We start from the raw sequence: 22,274 nt of genomic DNA, 5'->3' as shown, positions 1-22,274 counted from the left end.
CTCATTTCCTCTTGATGCCTAGTTGCTCAGTTCCAGTTGCTCTCAATGCTCAGTCCCAGTTCCTCCTGATGTCCATTTGCTCAGTCCCAGTCCCTCTTATTGCCCAGTTGCTCAATCCCTGTTCTCTTGATACCCAGTTGCCCACTTTCAGCCTCTTTTGATGCTCAGTTGCTCAGTTTCTCTCGATGCCCAGTTGCTCAGTTCCAGTCCCTCTCAATGCCTAGTCCCAGTTTCTCTTGATGTCTAGTTGCCCAGTTCCAGGCTCTCTTGATGCCCATTTGCTCAGTCCCAGCCTCTCTTGATGCCCAGTTGCCCTTGATGCCCAGTCCCAGTTCCTCTTGATGCCCAGTTCGCCAGCCCACCCCTGGTGAGAAGTAATTGTGCCATGTCAGGACCTCATTATAGTGACCGTTTCCTGGCCTGTGATCTGGCTGATAAGATATCCGTATATCAGGGTGGTGGCGGGGAGGACTCTGTATTGTGGTTTTGTGACTTTTTTCTCATTGTGCCACTACATGACCCATGACAGGATGCCTATCAGCACTCCGCTATCTCTACACAGATTGCCGTCTCAGTAGGGCACGGATTCACATGTGAAATGATCCTATCTAGACACCATATGGTGGACTGAAGCATAACACACCCTGTAGTTAATCAGATTTTATTAATGGCCCTCCAGCAGCACAGAGTGTTTCAGCAGTGGCATGTGCTGATCTTGTCGGAGGTCACATACTGAGAATTGCAAAGTTCCCCGCAGCACAGAGGATTTCAGGACGAGGGTGTCTGGGTCACCTAGGGGATATAACCCTGTTCCCATCGGCACAGAGGAGTGTGCTACAGTTGTGGGAGGTCTAAGAATTTTAAGGAGCCTCTACTTCTTATACCTGGAAAAGCCGGGTGACAGACAATCATTCCAACTCTCAGGGGGTCTTTCACACAGCTTTCCCAGACTCCTGACGGTAAACTGGACTGCATTGTCTGTGATGGGCGCTCTATTGATTGTCACCCAGATTTTATAAAACTTCTAGAAGTTTAGTTAAAAACTTTGCTAGCAAGTCAGAAACCTGGAAATGTGCAGACAGAAGAGGGGGTGAAAACCTTCCTGCAGCCTCTCAGAAGGCTGCAGAGTACATGCAGGGTACCGGCTGCCACAAAGGGGTCACTATAACTGGGTGGGGGCAACGGGCATAGAGGGGTTACTATAACTGGGTAGGGGCAATGGGCAAAGAGGGGTTACTATAACTGAGTGAGGGAAATAGGCAAAGAGGGGTTACTATAATTGAGTGGGGGCAAGGGGCAAAGAGGGATCACTATAACTGAGTGGGAGCAAGGGGCAAAGAGGGGTTACTATAACTGGGTAGGGGCAATGGGCAAAGAGGGGTTACTATAACTGAGTGAGGGCAATAGGCAAAGAGGGGTTACTATAATTGAGTGGGGGCAATGGGCACAGAAGGGGTCATTATAACTGAGTGGGGGCAAGGGGCAAAGAGGGGTTACTATAACTATGTGGGGGCAATGGGCACAGAGGGGTCACTATAACTGAGTGGAGGTAATGGGCACAAAGTGTTGATTCTAACTATATTGGGCAATGAGCACAAAGGGTTCACTATAATTGGGTGGGGGCAATGGGCACAGAGGGGTCACTATAACTGGGTGGGGGCAATGGACACACAGGGGTTACTATAGCTGTGTGGAGGCAATGGGCACAAAGTGTTTAGTCAAACTATGTGGGGCAATGGACACAAAGGGTTCACTATAACTGGGTGGGGGCAAGGGGCAAAGAGGGGTTATTATAACTGAGTGGGGGCAAAGAGGGGTTACTATAACTGGGTGGGGGCAATGGGCATCGAGGGGTCCCTATCAATGAGTAGGGGCAATGGGCACAGATGGGTTACTATAACTGTGTGGGGGCAATGGGCACAGAGGAGTCGCTACAAGTATGTTTGGGAAAGGGTCACTATTACCTTGTGAGGTCACAAAGGGAAATTATTACAGTGTGTAGGGAGCACTGAGAGCGCATTGAGGTTAGCGGGAGGATGGGAGGGGGTTAAAGACAAGTCATGACTGGAAGAACTCTTTGTGGCCAGGACAGAGAAAAAAAATGACAACAGATGTCAACAATCGTCGAAGACGCAACCTGTGATCATAGCAGGTAACCGCACTGCAGTCACTATCACCTGTAGAGCTGCTCGCTGACAGGTATATCACAGCTGACTGCTGCTTCTTAGCCCGCTGAGATAGATATAAAGTCTAAGGCCGCCTTCGCACCCGCAGGATCCGCTGCATTTACGGTACTTGTGGAGGGGATTTAAAAATCCCCCGCTGGACTATGATTATAAACAAGTAACTATTCCGGAATTGGACTTTAGTTAATTGCCCAAAATAAAATCCCCATTTCTGGCGTGTCTTCGGGAGATAAGTCCCAACTGTAAGGAGAACTCCGAGAAGTAGTCCTGTCACTTTATCGGCTTGTGCCTGGAGCTCTGGTGACTCTTCAAGTTCTGCTTCAGTTTTGATAAGCAAATATTGTTTCTCGCAGTTTCCCCATTGGCTGCAGACTTACCAGATTTTGACACAAGTAATCAGATTGAAAAATCAGGGCGGGGAAGAGAATGAGGGCAAACACAAGTGTGAGGACAGTCGTGTGGTGCATCAGCAGCAGGGAGGGATCCCACTCATCATCCTGACTACCGCTGCAGCAGGTAACGCTCCGCCACTTACACACTGGGGGGTGGATTTTGGTCATATTTCTATATAGTCTTTTTTAGTATTCTGAACAAACCTAAACAAAAAAAGATACAAAATAAAAGCCCAGAAATGCAGAAGTGCTCGTCCCTCCAGATGCGAGGCTGCTTCTACTTTATTGCTACATTCACTTTGTTACTTGTTACTTTGTATTGCACAGGAAAGGCAAACAGTTGCGCTGTGCGAGGCGGCCGCTTCGGCTCCGTGGGGTTTGTTTGCTTTTTTATGCTGTTCACAAGTTACACATTTAGTTAATAAACTCTCTAGATAAATATTTTCATTTTTATGCAGTTTTTAACATTGTGTCTAAATTATACATTTAATGCAAATTAGGGGATTTTCACACAATCTTCGCATCCGATTTTTGGAGCAAAAGAATCAAAGCGAAATCGGATGGAAATAAAGCGTATTATTGTGAATTGTTTCATTCAGACGTGCGATTTTTGTTCATTGCATGAACAGTGCGAGCAAAAAAAATTGCAGCATGTCGTATTTTGTTTATTTTTAGCAAAAACAGATAAAAAATAGATTGCACTTGTTTGATGCGATCGCAATGTTTTATTGCATGTAATGATAAAAAAGTGCGCAGAACCTTTAATTCTGTCATCTGGAGCATCGTATGGTTTTTTTTTAGCATGCATAAAATTTGGATGCAAAACAGATATAAATCACACTGAAAAATTGCAGAAATGCATAAAAATCATATTTAAAAAAATCGCACAAAAGAATCTTTAGGACTAAACAAACGCCCGTGTGACTATCCCTTTAAGGGCTCCTTCACACGGCGTGTTTTACATCAGTATTTTGTGAGCCAAAACCAGGAGCGGGTCCAAAATACGCAAGAAATGCAAATCTTTCCATTATACGTTCTCTCCACTCCTGGTTTTGGCGCAGAAAATACTGATGTAAAATACGCCGTGTGAAGGAGCCCTGGGGCTTATTTACATTTGCGTTGGATGTTCCTTTTCAGAGCCTCCATCGCTGATTTCCATGAAAATGCTGGAGATTATACCAGAAGTCACATGGATCTAGTTAAAGCCAATAGGTTCTGTTCGGCGCTTTCAGTTCAGTAGGGGGGGGGTCACACGGGCGCTAAAATCGTGCGATGCGATAGTGAGTAAAAATGCTGAATTATGACACCAATGACCCTCAATTGCGGCGGCAGCGATGCAATATTATTTCTCACGGCAAAATCGTGATCGCCGGTGTAAAGGAGCTCTAAGGCTAATTACACACTGGTGAGTGCGATGTATCGGGCCATGATTCACAACATGATGTCGCGCTCACCAACATGCGATTTTGCCATGGATGCCATGCGTTTTTATCTCAAAACCGCCTCGCATCACTGCGGGGAAGTAGTAAGGGAAACCTCGCATGGCATGCACCTAACATAATACAATCAATAGGTGATGCCATCCGGGGGGGGCGCAGAAAGAAAGGACGTTCTGCACTTTGTGTCCCCTATCGTGGTGCGATGTGCTGCAGGAACAACATTGCTCCGGTGTATGAATCCATGAATGGGGTTCATATTCGTGTGGGATTTATACATCTCGCAACGCACAAATCTTGCGATTTTCTTGCCCGTGTGAAAACCAGATAAGGAACACTCCACACAGGTGAACATTGTCCGCAAGACGCAGCGCAGATACGAACTTTGTCGCTTAGTTTGGATTTTTGTGCGTTCTTAATTGCGGAATGCGATCTGCCGAAACATCTTGCAATTTTTTTACGCAGACTTTAATTACGGAATTCCATCTCCTGTATGGAACCACAATTCCAAAGACGGAGGTGATTCCGCAGGAGAACGTTTTTCCGCTGCGGAATTTAATCTTGTGGTTTTGAAGTAAAGACTCATAAATTTGGAACATGTGTGGAGTTCAAGCCCCATGGGGATCACATCATGGCGCGACTAATTCCGTCCCTCGTAGGACAGATCTGTTGCGGACAGGAATTGCGTTTTCCTATGACAGACCAGAAAAGTGAACTCCATAATGCAGATGTGAAGGAGCCGCGATACTCTGCGGCTCTTGCTTGTTTGCTTTGTTATGTTGCTTACATGTTACACATTCACTTAGATACTTTGTATCGTTTTTCAGCCTGCATAACATTCTGCCCATACTCCGTATTCCGCTACTTTTTGGGACGCTCCCCGTGAGCTGAAATGTCGCAGGTGCTAATATTTATGTGGAAGTCAGCGTTCGCAGCACTGTTTCTGCTATATTGCATTCAGTGTATATATATATATACCGGCACACTGGATTGTAGGACGCGTTGTGTGCAGATCATGTGAAGATTGTGTCCTCCTATCTTTAGGGCTTCTTCACATGGGCGTATGCGCAGCTGCGCTGAAGTTACAGAATGTAGTTGTGCATGAACAAGATAAAAATCGTTTTTTTTTACCTTTCAAATACTGCGCAATTCTGCGCGAATTTTAAAAAAAAAGTTAGACAGGTCCCGCCCCATCTTTTCTCGCCCGTAGTATTAATGAGTAAGAGTATCGCTAGTGAAAACAAAACCATTGAAGTCGATGGTTTTGTTTCGCCCGTTATGCGGCCGCGATTATCACTAAATGTCGCCCATCTGAAGAAGCCCTTTTTTTCTATATATCTTTTTTCAAAAATCCTACTTGCTGCTGTAATACATAAGGGTGGTCTCTAGAGATGAGCGAGCGGACGCGGTTCGGGTGTTTTTGCACTCGAGCACCGCTTTTTCCGAGTAACTGACTACTTGGACGAAAAGATTCGGGGGGCGCCGGGGGGCAGGGGGCGGCGTGGTGTAGCAGGGGGTAGCAGTGGGGAACAGGGGGGAGCTCTCTCTCTCTCTCTCCCCCCCCTCACTCCCCTCTGCAACCCCCCACACACCCCCGGCGCCCCCGGAATCTTTTCGTCCGACTAGTCAGTTACTCGGAAAAAGCGGTGCTCGAGTGCAAAAACACCCGAACCGAGTACGTTCGCTTATCTCTAGGGGTTTCACATCTGACTTGGGGATTCCGGTTTCCTACTCCGTCTCTGGGCACAACCAAACCGCACCAGGCAGACCCCATTAACTATTATGGAGTCCGCCCCCTTCCCACTGAGGTGGTCGGCTGTTCGATTGCATCTGTGACAGAACCGCCGGCTGGAGGCTCTGGCATCGATGTGAAACCTCCCTAAGGGCGTAAACAGACGGACATGACTCTGTGTAAATAACGGACGCGAAATGTGACGGAGCGAAGACTTTGGTCCTGATAGTTTCATTTTGAGGATTTTCCGGATTCTCACGCGATATTACTACGTGCGAGAAAACAGCGGCCGGCCGGCCCTTCCTTTCTGTTCGTTTTTTTTCCCGCAAATGTAAACGCCAACAATTTTTTTTTTACTTTCTCATGCACAAATCACTCCATAGCGGCGAGCGTATGTGCGAATGCGCTCATCTGTGTAAGCCCTAAGGCCGGCTACACACTTACCATCTGTGTAAGTAACACCCAAGAGGCTCGAGCACAACTTACATTCGGGCTTCTTCACACGACTGTGTTTGCAAACACGCCAAACACAGAGATGCAGCGAATGAGGCTTGATGCGATAGATTTGCGCGGGTATCGGTGCGCACTATTGGACCAGTTCACATGCATGGTTTAAAAGGCTATTCAGCCTAATGAGGTCCGGATGTGTCCCTTTAGTTCACGGAGTTGCGCTGCGTACTGCGTGTGAATTGAGTGAGTGCACCCCAAAGACATCTACGGGGCCCGCGGTGCGCAAATATTCAGGAAAATAGAGCAGCTCCTATTTTTTTCCGTGCGCGCAAAACACACGCATGAGATCGGGCTCATTGACATCAAAGGGCCCTATTTTCAGTACATGGTTAATTTAGGTGCACAAAAACGTGTAAATACGATCGTCTGAAGAAACTCCTGCAGACGAGCATTTTTGTGCGCAAAACTTTACACGACGTGCTCTATTTTTGTGCGCAAATTTGTGCACCCAACACACCGTAGGAGTTTGCGCGAAATCGCACACTAAACTGCGGTGTTAATAACACTGGGGACTAATTAGGCTGCGCAGTCGGCTCAGTCACAGCGCGGGACACGGCGCGGATGTGAAAAGTCCCGGCAGCGCAAAAAAGTACAGTAAAGAGTGCTGCTATGTGCACGAAAGCACGTGATAGCGCCCCCTACATGGCACATAGTGAATAAGCATATTAAAATCAATCAGTTACTCGCACGGCGAGTTCAGTCCTTATCGCTATCGGACGGCTCTCGCACGTGAACCTCACTTCTATGAACGCACCCTTAGGGCTTATTCAGACGAACGTATTTACGCAGGCATTTCCACTTATTTTAGCGTTGCACGTATAACACGAACAAGAGATGCGTTTGATTTCAATTGCTTCGTTCGTGTTTTTTCCGCGCAAAATGTGAGTGCGTGAAAAATAGGAGCTGCCCTATCTTTCTCAGACGTATCTTTTATACGGCGCACGAAAAAATCAGCCTTGGACTATCTTTCGCCGTGTAACGCAGAAAGCTGCCATAGACTTCTATGACAGCTGGAAAAAGGGAGGGGAAGGGAGTGACGCTGCGTACAACGAACGGAAAACAAGGCCGCTCGCCCTGATTAGGCATTTTATTGCCAATCCGAGAATTTTTGCCGATCGTTGCTTGCCATTGCTGCAGCGTGTTTTCTGATATGCGCGCGGCCGCGCTCGTGTGAACGGCTTTAATAATTGCCAATTAGCATCGGGAGTTTAGCTTGTCATAAATGAATTCATGTGACTGTACGTTCTGCTTTACGTCTCCGGCACGCTAGTCGTCCCGTGTAAAAGGGGCTTAAATGGCGCCATGTACCGAGGCCATCAGATTCGCCGAAGTGGGGGGGGGGGGGGCTAATGTTAGTATTTGTCATCGGACCCCCTCTCCTCTATTTGCATTTTCTTGTCCCCAAACATTGTGACAAAGGGCACCTAATGAGACAAATATAAGCTTACGGGCGCCGCGCCAGCTCTATTCTTCACATCAATGGTGGACTGTGTCTGATTAGGACGGGACTAAATCCTTGCAGGACAAATGCAAATGTCAAGCAAATGACTCGACACCTGAATCCCATCTGATGCCAGCGAGGAACAGTTGTACGCCGCCGATGCCGAAGGACACTGAGAAACTACAACTCCCAGCATGCCCTATAGCAGCAGGCTGTCACAGCATGCTGGGGGTTGGAAGGCGCAGGCTGGAGACCCCTGTATAAGGCTGGGTTTACACGGGGCGGATTTGCCGCAGAAATTCCGTCCGAAATTTCGCGGCAGCAATTCCGCCTGCAGCCGCTAATCCTGGGATTCGCCAGCCGTGTGGACAAGATCTCTCAGAATTCTCGTCCACATGGGACGGCGCATCCGTCACGGCATAAGCCAGCGCTGCGGCACGGATTCGCTGGCTGCAGCATGTCCGTTTTTTTTTTAATTTTGCATTGCGTACGGCGCTCTCCTCTATGGAGCACCGGCCGCAACGGAAAAGCTTGCAGCAGAGCCGCTCCAAAACTTAGACGCGGGTTTTGAAGCAGAGCTTTCATGGCAGAAATCTTGCGGTTTTTCGCTGCGGCCAAACCGCGAGCTTTCCGCTGGGAATACGCCCAGTGAAAACCCAGCCTAAGGGAGCTTTCACATGGGACGAAATACATAGGTTACATGACGCACCGCGAACCGCAGGTAATTCTGCATCAAAATCCGCAGTTAGAAATGCAGAATTCGGCATGAAATTCCCCGGCTGCGGATTTGGGTGAGTAGTTGTAATTCCGTCCCGTGTGAAAAGTCCCTTAAGGCAGTTTCCAAAGGGACCTTAAGGCCTCCTGCACACAACTTGCTGGATCCGACCCTGTGCCCGCCCGGTGGCCCCGCTTACCCGTCTGGATTCTTCTTTATCTGTACATCGGCCGCCGCACATGTGCAGTACAGATTATGCCGCGCCGTCGCTATACGGTGACGCAGATCTCACGACCTTTCTGCAATGATGATGGCAGAAGGCCCGTGGAACGGACGGCTTACATTGACTTCAATGGAATCCCTCCAGGTGGAAACCTCACAGAAGTGGAGCATGCTGCGATTTTTCTGCCACAAGCGGTTCCCCATAGGAGGCTATAGGAGGGGGGGGGGGGGGGCACAGGCCCTGGATTCCAAAAATCAAATCTGCCTGTGTGCAGGAGCCCTAAACACGGGGGGGAATAAGTCGCAGGACGCACCACTTTTGTGGATTTTGTGAAAAAGTGCAGATTCTACGGAACGCTTTGCAAGAATCTTGTTTTTTTTTCTCTCAGACTTTAATAGCGAAATCTCCTGTTTGTTGGAAATCCACAACAACAATTCCACAAGACGTCCTTAAAGGGATTGTCCAGGGTAAGGGAAAAACATGGCTGCTTTCTTCCAAACACAGCGCCACCCTTGTTCATAGTGTTGTGTGCGGTATTGCAGCTCATATGAAGTGAATGAAAGCTGAGCTGCAATACCAGATATAACCCTGTGGACGAGGGTGGCGCTGTGTTTGGAAGAAAGCAGCCATGTTTTTTTTTTAACCCTGGAGATCCTGCAGCAGGAAGTTTTTTTGCACCAGAATGTGATCTTTTGATGTAAAGACGCGCAGATTTGACGAGATGCGTAATTCAAGCCCCACTGGGATAACATTATAATGTATAAATGTCCAGGTGGATTAATTCCGTCCCGTGTGAACGGTCCCTTAGAGAATCGCCTTATCAGCAGGGTGTAATTTGTGTAAAAGGGAAGAACTGCTGCAGGGAAATCAACTTCCCAGCACTGTCAGAGTGCGTCACCTTTTACAAACTGCAAAAACCTCTATATTATGTGGACTGTGCCAGGGAGAGTTGTCAGAGGGAATCTGATTCCTGCAGCAGCTCTCCCTTCTTGCCCGAACAAAGGGAGCAGAAGTAAGTTAGGGAATTTCATGGCACCAGGTTGGCAGCGATGAAGCCTCCTACCTGTAGAGAGACGTGTCATGGACTCACTCTTGGAGGTAAACTACCCCAACCTTGCTTTTTAAAGGGACATGTTGACTCTGATGGGAGTTCCCTTTTGGGGGGTATAGACACCCTTCACTGGGTAATATGGCCTGATACGTTCTCCATACTTGTCAGCAACCATATACACCCATCCGCCATAATGTTAAAGCCCGGTGAATAACATTGATTATATCTCTTGACAAAAAAGAGATGACAACGGCGTCAGACAATCTCCAGGACGGCCGGTCTTCTGAGGCGTTCCCAGTATGCAGTGGTCCGTACCCACCAAAAGAGCTCCAAGGAAGGACAAACAGTGACCGGCAGCAGAGTCATGGGGCTTAGGTAGGGCCATCACCTGGCTGGTAACTCTACCGGTAATTAAGTCGAAAGGCCGATGTCAGTGTTTATTTTTTATCAGTTGGACAGGAGAGAAAGATACTTGATAATGTGGGGTCGCTGCCTTCTGAGAAGTTCAGGATGGCACAAAGAGAGGTCACTATTACTTCTGGGGGCCACTATGGGGGGTTCACAATTACTAATGAGGCCACTCCTGGATGCACTATTACTATTGGAACCACTAATTAGGGCACTATTACTATTGGAACCACTAATTAGGGCACTATTACTATTGGAACCACTAATGGGGGCACTATTACTATTAGAGCCACTAAGGGGGTCACTATTACTATTGGAACCATTAATGGGGGCACAATTACTATTGGAACCACTAATGGGGGCACTATTACTATTAGGGCCACTAAGGGGGTCACTATTACTATTGGAACCATTAATGGGGGCACAATTACTATTGGAACCACTAATGGGGGCACTATTACTATTAGAGCCACTAAGGGGGTCACTATTACTATTGGAACCATTAATGGGGGCACTATTACTATTGGAACCACTACTGGGGGCACTATTATTATTGGAGGCACTACTGGGGACACTATTACTATTGGAGGCACTACTGGGGGCACTATTACTCTTGGAACCCCTAATGGGGGCACTATTACTATTGGAACCATTAATGGGGGCACTATTACTATTGGAACCACTACTGGGGGCACTATTATTATTGGAGGCACTACTGGGGACACTATTACTATTGGAGGCACTACTGGGGGCACTATTACTATTGGAAGCCCTAATGGGGGCACTATTACTATTGGAACCCCTATTGGGGGCACTATTACTATTGGAACCCTTAATGGGGGCACTTTTACTAGTGGAACCCCTAATGGGGGCACTATTACTATTGGAGCCACTAATGGGGGCACTATTACTATTGGAGGCACTACTGGGGGCACTATTACTATTGGAACCACTACTGTGGGCACTATTACTATTGGAGGCACTACTGAGGGCACTATTACTATTGGAGCCACTAAGGGGGGCACTATTACTATTGGAGGCACTACTGGGGGCACTATTACTATTGGAGCCACTAATGGGGGCACTATTACTATTGGAGCCACTAATGGGGGCACTATTACTATTGGAGGCACTACTGGGGGCACTATTACTATTGGAACCACTACTGAGGGCACTATTACTATTGGAGCCACTAAGGGGGGCACTATTACTATTGGAGGCACTACTGGGGGCACTATTACTATTGGAACCACTACTGGGGGCACTATTACTATTGGAACCACTAATGAGGGCACTATTACTATTAGAGCCACTAAGGGGGCACTATTACTATTGGAGGCACTACTGGGGGCACTATTACTATTGGAACCACTACTGGGGGCACTATTACTATTGGAGGCACTACTGAGGGCACTATTACTATTGGAGCCACTAAGGGGGGCACTATTACTATTGGAGGCACTACTGGGGGCACTATTACTATTGGAGCCACTAATAGGGGCACTATTACTATTGGAGCCACTAATGGGGGCACTATTACTATTGGAGGCACTACTGAGGGCACTATTACTATTGGAGCCACTAAGGGGGGCACTATTACTATTGGAGGCACTACTGGGGGCACTATTACTATTGGAACCACTACTGAGGGCACTATTACTATTGGAACCACTACTGGGGGCACTATTACTTTTGAGAATATTATTATGGTGTCGAGTTTGTCATGGCTGATCGGCATATTTAGGGCCCGTGTAAATTTAATCTTATCTTGTTTGGGATCTTGGAAACTACAGACAGAACTCCACACAGAGGATTAGAAGTACTTGCTGTATTATGGCCTCGGGGGGATCAGCTTTCTACTCTGCATGCAAATCCGTAGACACTTCCCTGAAGCGACGCCCGCAGTCTGTGTGTTTGTGACTTGTGCACTTGTGATTTATTGCAGACTTGAAGCGTGCAGATTGCAGTAACGTTCACCGGAACGAAAAATTAGACTTCATTTCATTTATTGTTGAATTAGTGTTTTGGTTGTGAATTACTCTTATACACGTGGCTTTATAACACTGGCTGCAGACTGACATTGGTATGATGGGCCGGGCCCACAAGAACGTAAGATCACATGTGTGATACGCAGCAATTCGTAGGCAATCACATACATTGCCTTACGCAGTTCCGATCACATTTTCTTGTAAGCATTACGTAATACGCGGGCGCAAAGAAGAACGCATCATGTTCTATTCTGGCACGTAGTATGCACGAGAGAACCCATTGTTCTCTATGGGCACATAATCAATGCCGGCCATATGCAATTACATTCTGTATATGGGGGCGTATATATGCGAAGTGATAGCGTGGGAAATGAAGCAAAAAAAAAACAACACTCGACAGAAACTGCCCTAACAAGGGTATCCAATAACCTCCTGACAGCCAAATCGAGGGGCGACTACTCCCTACTGATCCCCCTTGACCTCTCAGCATTTGACACTGTGGACCACAAACTCCTCCTCAGTATGCTTCGCTCCATCAGCCTAAAGGACATTGCTCTCTCCTGGTTCTCCTCTTACCTATCTGACCGCTCTTTCAGTGTCTCCCTTGCTGGCTCTACCTCCCCTCCTCTTACCCTTGCTGTTGGGGTCCCCCAGGGCTCTGTCCTCGGCCCCCTTCTTGTCTCCATCTACACACCCCCTATTGGACAATCCATTAAGAGATTTGGCCTCCAATACCCCCTGTATGCTGACGACACCCAGCTATACACCTCTTCCCGTGACATCTCTGCACCTTTACTCCAAAACATCACCGACTGTCTGTCCGCTGTCTCTAACACCATGTCCTCTCTCTACCTAAAACTAAACCTCTCTAAAACTGACCTGCTGGTATTTCCACCCTCCACTAACCGCCCTCATCCTGACATCTCCATCTCAGTGTGTGTCACCATAACTCCCAGCATGCCCGCTGCCTTGGGGTCATATTTGACTCTGATCTATCATTTACCCCCTATGTCCAATCTCTGGCCCGAACATGTCAGCTGCACCTCAAGAACATCGCAAGAATCCGCTCTTTTCTCACTGTGGAGACGTTATAAACGCTTACTGTTGCCCTCATCCACTCTCGGCTCGATTATTGCAACCCGTTGCTGATCAGCCTCCCCTGCACCAGACTCTACCCCCTCCAATCCATCCTGAATGCGGCAGCCAGGCTCATCTTCCTGTCCAGCCGCTACTCGGACGCCTCTGCCCTGTGCCGGTCACTGCACTGGCTGCCCGTTAAATACGGAATTCAATTTAAACTCACTGCCTTCACCCACAAAGCCCTCCACAGCACAGCGCCCCCTATATTGTATCCTTCATCCACAGTGCAGCGCCCCCCTACATCGCCTCCCTCATCTCAATCCATCACCCAGCCCGGGCTCTCCGCTCTGCTAACGAAACCAGACTGAGCGGCCATTTAATTCGAACATCTCATTCCCGCCTCCAAGACTTCTCCAGAGCAGCACCGGTCCTCTGGAACGCACTACCAAAGGCTACCCGGGCAATCTAGGACTCACAGAACTTCAGGCGTGCTCTAAAAACGCACCTCTTCAGGGAGGCATACCGCATTCCCTAAACAAACCCCTCTGTACTCCGCCTGATAACATGGTCCCTGACCTACCGACTGCAATCCCTGCTAGCCATCATAAACCGCCCCTGCAGTCATACCGATTCTGCCGTCACACGTCCAAATGTATGACCATTCTCTATGTGTATATCACCCCTCACTCTCCACCTCGCCATACAGTGCACATCTCCACCTCGCCATACCGTGCACATCTCCAGCCCCTTTACCTTCTGTATCACCCCATTACTTGTAGTATGTAAGCTCGTTGGAGCAGGACCCGCACCCCTATTGTTTCCATCCACTGATTACTATGTACCCGTGGTTCTGTAATGTTTGTACTTTGTCTTTCTGTATCCCCCGTCTATGTAAGCGCTGCGGAATATGATGGCGCTATACAGATAAAGATTATTATTATTAAGATTATTATAAAAAAAACAAGAAGACCTCCCATAAAGGCGTACGTGAGATATGCAGCCATGCGCAGTACAATATCGCTGCCATACGCGGGGATCGGCCGGCTCACCACCGGCTGCACAGCGATAACACGTAGCGTGACTTACAGAGGGTTCTACATAGAGGAGACCCTTATTGCCCCGGTCTCCCCACAACCAGATATGAACGCGCGGCCGGTGGAAAAAACTGGGCTCTTCTGGAGGTTGTTTGTTAGAGCGCAGCGCCCCAGGATGGAGCAGGAAGCTTTAGCACCCCCATCCCCTGCAGAAACGAAGGGCATGACTTGTTCATCTCTTCATTGTTTGCCATCCTGGTTCATCTCTTGTATGCTTACCAACCTGAGAAGCCCGGGGCCGGGAGAAGCCCCACGGCGGGGTGTAGAGCCGAGACGTCCCGGGGGTAGGCCTCATCCACCTCATCAGCCCAGCTCCGCGGCTCTGGATCTTAGCAGGTAATAGGGTGGGACCTTGGAGACCAGGTGTCGCCAACTGAACGCCCGGCCGCAGGCTTTATTGGGTACTCAGGTCGAAGCAGAGACATCCTCCGCTTACTGTTTGGTAACTTTATTAACCACTCTGTGACCATCGAAGGACTATAAGCATCCAGCGGTTCTGAAGTGTGTATGGAGCGGGCTTGGGAGCCGAGTCCACGTCATACCCGGCAGCTATTCTTTGTTTCTGAAAGCTGACAGCCACCGGTAACTGCCATGATTAACTGGTTAGGTGCCGTGGTCAAAGTGTATCATACATCTAAACAGCCAGTGGAAGATGGGACCCCTTCATGCACCACATTGGCAACCCCGCAGCACGATAAGAGGGTGAAGATGGGCTAGTGTAGCAGCCTGGAGCCTACAGAAGAGCCCCCATGGCTGCCACATATAGAGGCCTATTAAGCCCTGCCACAGAAAGGCTTAATAGGCAACATCAAAAATAGCTGCATACTGCCATTCTTTTGTAAGAAATAAAATTAGGAAAACAATATATATATATATATATACAATGACGCCCGCCATGGGCCCCCTGATGTTCGTCTGTATTCTTCTGTCGGTAGTTATAATTTTCTTCCTTTTCAGGAAATGCCGCGTTCCTTTTTGGTGAAAAGCAAGAAAACTCACAGTTACCATCAATATCGCTGCTTGGAAGATGCAGGTCGGCCTGAGGAGGATCCCGTCACAGTATTACGTCATGGTAGGTAACACGCTCACAACCAACCATGTGGGCTGAGCCCTGGCATTGGCACCAGTGATGTACAGACCAATGGCTGGCCTTAGCTATGTGTAACCTATGCGGCTGCAGAAGGTGACGGCCACCAGGTTGTAGGGGGGCACCAGGTAGATGTAGGCTGGTGGGCAATCACCCGTCCCAGGTCCGCACAGCCAGTTGATCTTCTTCCTCTATGCATTTTGTGAAGCTACATTATTCCTCCTCCTAGCCCTGTCTCCTCCCCTCTGATGTTTCAAGGCACCACAGTCAACCCATTGGCTGACCTACAAAACAATCGTTTATGTCTGCTACTGTATATAATGAGCTTGGTTCTGGTATTGTATCTATGTACTAGGGTTGGTTTGTGCTGTTTGTGCGTGATTCTGAGGCTGTATTTAGGTTATGAGCTTGTTTCTGGAGCTGTATCTATGTACTGAGCTTGTTTCTGGAGTTGTATCTATGTACTGAGCTTGTTTCTGGAGCTGTATCTATGTACTGAGCTTGGTTCTGGGGCTGTATTTATGTACTGAGCTTATATAACAAGTACTGACGGACGACAATGATCATGTCGGTCTGTGCTCTTTCCTTTTGTCTACATGGGTAGATTCTCAGCTATATGGTGACGATCGATCTGTGGTTGGCTGATCACTTCTTTATATGAGGAGATGTGCAGCCATCGAGCATTTTTATGTTCGCATTAATGAGCTGATTTCTTAAAAGATGGCTGGCACAAGTCCCAAGGCACATGTCACACTACCATATAGTGCTAGATACCAGTTGTACACAGCCGCTCTGCAGAATTATAGTGAGCACAGGTAATGCCCCTCTGACTGGTATCATTCAATTTTCTGGTCTTTTCCTTCCGGCCCAGACCGTGATGACAACTTCTTCAAGTCACAACTTTTGTCTGCGAAGTGTGCAGCATATACATTTTTAGCCCCTGGCTTTTCCAGCACCCTTCCTACCTTTCCCCAATCTACACCAACTCCCCATCCTGCTGATACCCCCAATACTGTGCCATCTGCCCCTGTTACTGTGCCTGCTGTGTAGTATGGTTCCCCCAAATACTGTACTTTAAATATAATATTGTTATAACTATCGTTGCCTCCTAAAACATAGTACCCACATACCCTGCAAACAATAGTGCCCCATATCGTGCCCCAGAGGTTAATAATGCACCACACAGTGAAAGTGCCATCTCTTGTACCCCAAGCAGTAATATTGCTCTTGTCAACCTCTTGCCCCCACATTGTAATTATACCCACTGTAATTCCCCCTTACAAAGTAATAATGCCCCCCAGAAAGTAATAATTTCCCGTTGACAGTAATTATGTCCAAGTGCCCCCTTAAAAAGTAGTAGCGCCCCTTTGAAAGAAACAACCCTCCCCACTCAATACTGGCACTCCTTAGTTTTCCCTTATATTGCCCTCTTAATGCTTCAGTTCTATAGTAGTGCCCCTTAAAGGGGTTCTATCAAGATTGCATGTTATGCCCTATCCATAGGATATCCATAGCATAGTTGATAACTTGCTGATCTCTGGAGGGCTCACTGCTGAGACCCCCACCGATCTCGAGATCGGGTCCTTTGTCCCACTGCGGGATTACTGCATCCCCTCCGCTGGAGTGAGGAGGAGACTGAATGGAGCGCTGGTCACACAAGTACGCTAGCGCTCAATTGAATTTCAGTGGGGCTGTGGGGATAGCGGAGCGGCACCCACTTGGGCCAGCGCATCATTCATAGTGACATCGCTATGGGGTGGGAAGCAGCCCTACAGTGACAGGTAGAATGGGACATGGGAGTCCCATTCTGAAGATCAGCGGTGAACCCCCCACCAATGAGCAAGTCAGGGGTACAGACTACTCAGCAGCAGATGCCGCTGGACTCTAGTTGTGGACTGAGTGAAATGCTTGTAGGACTGCGGCCCGCGGCTCACGGCTAACAACTGTCTTTTACTGGCCATTAAGATGACTGGGGAGGACTGCTGCCACCACCGAGGTCCTGCAGACTGCCACCTGAGGCAGCGGTCTTGGGTCACCTCATCATAGAGGCGCCCCTGCATGGATGGAAACAAGTGGCACAGATCTACCTGTTGATTATAATAGGGCCCGTCCGGCGTCCGCCCAGCACTCTCGCACTTTTCAGCATGGAATAGCACAGCGCGCCGCACTATTTCCTCTGGCGCAGGTGTGAACAGAGCGCTGCGGTCACATGTATGAGTCTGGAGCACTGAGGATTGTCTAGACTGGATACAATTGTAACAAACCCTCTGCTGTCAGAAATATTGGGTCTGTACAGTTTGTTCCAATTCACTGACAACAAGCAGAGACTCTTCCAATCCATGTTGTTGTCTGTCTGAGCAGCACGTTGTGTGACAATCAGCTCTGTATAAACAGGGAAATAAATCCAATTCCGTTTCCTCTTCCGAAACATTGTCCATAATGTGATTTATAAACGTGGTTTAATTACTTCCCTGTTTATAGAACACGTTAGCAATTTAACAGCTCTGAGCTGAGAAGAAATGGCGCGTCCCTCCATATAGTCTGACCTCCGAGACCCCCGCTGATCAGCAAACTGCAGAGGGTGCTGCGCCGAGTGTTGTGCCCCCTTCATTGCCATCGCCATAGTGGTGGCTGTGGCTGGAACTGCAGCTCAGTGCGGTCGAGTCCCAGTTACTTACCAGGCACATCCACAAGCGGATATACGGCGCTGTGCTCTGCAAACTGTGAAGGGGATACGTCCCTCACTAGAGCACAGTGCCCCATCTGGGGTCCGGCAATGCGGACCCCGCTGATCACATACAGAGAGCAACAATATTAGAGTCCCAAAGTAACTCTTCATCTATTGGGTTATATGTTGCCACCCTTTAAATACTTTTTGTTACATCTTTCATGCCTATATTCACAGCAGCACAGAGTATTTCAGGAGAGGAGTGTGCAGACATTATGGGGGGGCTGCAGTGAATGCAGCAGGGTGCCCAGCAGCACAGAGTATTTCAGGAGAGGAGTGGGCAGACATTATGGGGGGCTGCAGTGAATGCAGCAGGGTGCCCAGCAGCACAGAGTATTTCAGGAGAGGAGTGTGCAGACTTTATGGGGGGCTGCAGTGAATGCAGCAGGGTGCCCAGCAGCACAGAGCATTTCAGGAGAGGAGTGGGCAGACATTATGGGGGCTGCAGTGAATGCAGCAGGGTGCCCAGCAGCACAGAGTATTTTAGGAGAGGAGTGTGCAGACATTATGGGGGGGCTGCAGTGAATGCAGCAGGGTGCCCAGCAGCACAGAGTATTTCAGGAGAGGAGTGGGCAGACATTATGGAGGGGCTGCAGTGAATGCAGCAGGGTGCCCAGCAGCACAGAGTATTTTAGGAGAGGAGTGGGCAGACATTACGGGGGGCTGCAGTGAATGCAGCAGGGTCCCCAGCAGCACAGAGTATTTCAGGACAGGAGTGGGCAGACATTATGGGGGGCTGCAGTGAATGCAGCAGGGTGCCCAGCAGCACAGAGTATTTTAAGAGAGGAGTCAGCAGACATTATGGGGGGCTGCAGTGAATGCAGCAGGGTGCCCAGCAGCACAGAGTATTTCAGGAGAGGAGTGGGCAGACAATATGGGGGGCTGCAGTGAATGCAGTAGGGTGCCCCGCAGCACAGAGTATTTCAGGAGAGGAGTGCGCTGATTGTGGAGCGTCCAGTGCTGATGGTGGGGGCTGTTGGTGAGGCTCCCCCTACCCTCAGCTTCTCAGGGTCTGTATGATGATATATACACAGTATAACCTAGTCCTGAAGTAAAACCTGCTGTGCTGCGAGGTGCCTGACTCACCCCGCCTGATGACGCCGGCGGTTATCCTGCGCCCTCCGGCAACATTCAAATTATGCTATTCAAATCCCATTGTGTCCGTTTCTGTCTAATCTGCGAGCCGCGTAACTGTTTCCCGAGAAGCCGCACTTCTGTCCCAGTTCTGCAGAAAGAGGGAAACAGTTACAGACAATCTGTACGCCATCGTATCACGATAATCAGCAGTGTATCGGGTATCTAAGCTATGTCCTACCCAGATGTTTTTAAATGTCCCTATTCTGATATTGGGCACAACTTTTATGCTGAGCTTAGATACATGGTTGAGCAGGCTGTATCACATATGATAGGTTTGGATACACGGCTCAGCAGACAGTATCACACTTGATAAGATTAGATACACAGCTCAGCCAACAGTATCACACATGATAAGATTAGATACATAGGTCAGCAGACAGTATCACACTTGATAAGCTTAGATACCCCAATTCAGCAGATAGCATAACTCAAAATAGGCTTAGATACAATGGCTCAGTAGACAGCATAACACATAAAAGACTTAGATACAAGACTCAGCAAAAAGTATCATACATAACAGGTTGAGATACATGCCTCAGCAGACAATATTACACATGATAGGCTTAGATACACATCTCAGCACAATTTATCATACATGAAAAGTTTAGCTACACTAACTCAGCAGACAGTATCACACATCATAAGCTTAGCTACAGTACCTCTGCATTCGGTATCACACATGCTAAGTTTAGATACACAGCACAGTAGAAAGTATGAGGCATGTCAGCTTTAGATACATAGCTCAGCAGACACTGTTACCCATAATAGGCTTAGATACATTGTTTCACAGACAGCAACACACATGGTAGAATTAGATACAGCGGCTCAGCAGGCAGTATCACACATAATAGGATTAGATACAGCAGCTCTGCAGACAGTATCACACATGGTAGGATTAGATACAGCGGTTCAGCAGGCAGTATCACACATAATAGGATTAGATACACTGTCTTAGCAGACAATTTCACACATGCTAGGCTTAGCTACATAATGTTAGCAGGCAGTATCTCACATGATAAGATTAGATACACAAACTCATACTATCATACTTGAAAGGGTTAGCTAGGCTACGTCAGCAGACAGTTTCACACATTCTAAGCTTAGATATAGTATCTCAGCATACAATGTCACATGATAGGCTTAGATACACAACACAGTGGAAAGTATCAGGCATGGCACTGTTAGATACATGGCTTAGATACACTGTATTGTCAGACAGTATCACACATGGTAGGCTTAGATACGCCAGCTGTCTGTGCTCTTCGTTGTGTCTGACAAGGATGTACCGCTAGGATATGTTTTCTCAATTCAATCAAAGCCGGATTTTCAAACATGCATAAATTGGCTCGGCGTCTGTGCAAACATTGTGGTTTCTGTCACACACATTGCGTCACCACATGCAGCGCACAGCGAGTACGCCCGGATCCTGCGCTGCACCAGGGGACGGACTGTAAGCCATAGGGATACCCCGGATACCTGACATACCTGGGTAGCTGGGAGGGTACCGTGATGGCTTGTCATGGCGGCACTTACCAAACTCCTTTCCCAGAGGGACACACGCAGCCAAGGCCAGAGTATCACTGCAGGCCACAGGAACACCCCTAGGATAGGGAATGCCCTCTATCAGGATAACAGGCGTTGCAGTTGTCACGGGTGATGCCACCGTTCCTACACACCGAAATGAACTTCGGCAGAGAATAATTACAGACAGGAACAGTCCTTGAGTACCACGGGTCCCTAGGAACGGTTACGGCCCGGCATAAACTTTTACTTGCGAACTTCCACAGATTATACAAGGCAGATCAAGCAGAGATTTTACAGTGTAAGCAAATGACTTTCAAACGTAATAAAGACTATTTTCTTGCAGTACCTCCACCCCGAGACGCGTGGGTGTGACAGTAAAGGGTGTACCTCTACGCGGTGATCCTGCCACTGGACGGACGCATAGGAAAATTAGACAGTCAGAGAACTGATTAGTACCTCTGCACTGGCCTTGTCTGAAGAATTACTTACAAATGCTCTCTCACATCCAGAATTCAAACATCATGGGAAATCTCTCCTCCGTTTCCATCTTCACCACAGGGACTGCTGGACTTTGCTGTTGTGCTGTCCCCGTGCCTCTGCTCGCGGCTGCAATGGTAGCATCTTTGGGCCTCTGCTTCCCGCTCCTTCTCTTTTACTCAGCACGCGTTGTATGCAGGTGTTCCACATGTCCGGAGCAACGCTACTGCTAAGGTGGTGGTTCTGCCTCCTGGTGCCAGTTGACACTGCTGCTGTAGTGTCTTCGGCAGCTGTTGAAGCTGGTATGTCATGCTTCTATCCTTTATGCCAATGGCAGCAGATCCACGCCAGTGTGTACTCATTGTTGCCCGCCGTGAATGCTTACTGTTAGCCATGTTTTACCTGTGAGGCTTACATTATTTGTTGTAAATGCTTCCATGTAACACGTGTAACATGGAAGCATTTACTGTTTATAATGTGAGGCTAACAGGTAAAACATGGCTAACAGTAAGCATTCACGACGGGCAACAATCAATAGACACTGTGACAAGTCACCCAATCGGGGGGTAGGGGTGTGAGAGGGGCATTTCTCCTGTCAAACCCCTAGCTTCCTGGTGGCGACAAGATACACTAATACCTCATACTCCTTACAGCTGACAGTTTGCTACAGTTGTATCCAGTGCACATATTTCTCTGCAAACTGAGGCTGCACTCACTACCTGTCAGAAGTTTTAGAAAACCTCGATTTTCCAATTTTTGGTCATATTTACAGTTTAATGTCTCAAATGTGCTTTAAAATGAAATCAGAGAACAAATAAACAAGTAAACATGAATACAAATAATGGATTGACCGTTTCACCAAATTAAGGCTTCATGCCCACAGCCGGGTCGGATTCCGACTGCAAAATCTCGCAGCGGAATCACACCCGGTGCCCCCCAGAGACACATACTCAACTGCACAGATCCGCCGTGAGTGTCTCGGACAGCGAGCTGGTGTGCATGACATCCTGGCGCTGGGCGGTGACGCGGATTCTCGTGATACTTCCATAGTGCTCACAACGGAAG

General features: G+C 48.2%; 1 protein-coding gene across 1 annotated transcript in view; it reads left to right on the top strand.

The window, feature by feature from the left end:
• Window positions 1–2,559: 2,559 nt before the first annotated feature.
• GFI1B (growth factor independent 1B transcriptional repressor) overlaps window positions 2,560–22,274 on the top strand; it is a 28,206-nt gene continuing 8,491 nt past the window's right edge. Inside the window, exons 1-2 of the mRNA XM_066580167.1 lie at window positions 2,560–2,702; window positions 15,214–15,328. Coding sequence (XP_066436264.1) covers window positions 15,217–15,328 — 112 coding nt within the window. The 5' untranslated portion in view covers window positions 2,560–2,702; window positions 15,214–15,216. The remainder of the gene's footprint in view (window positions 2,703–15,213; window positions 15,329–22,274) is intronic.

The sequence above is a fragment of the Eleutherodactylus coqui genome, chromosome 10 (genome assembly GCF_035609145.1).
Source record: "Eleutherodactylus coqui strain aEleCoq1 chromosome 10, aEleCoq1.hap1, whole genome shotgun sequence".
Lineage (NCBI taxonomy): Eukaryota > Metazoa > Chordata > Amphibia > Anura > Eleutherodactylidae > Eleutherodactylus > Eleutherodactylus coqui.
The sequence above is the reverse complement of the archived record's forward strand: the minus strand, read 5'-3'. Positions and strand labels throughout refer to the sequence as shown.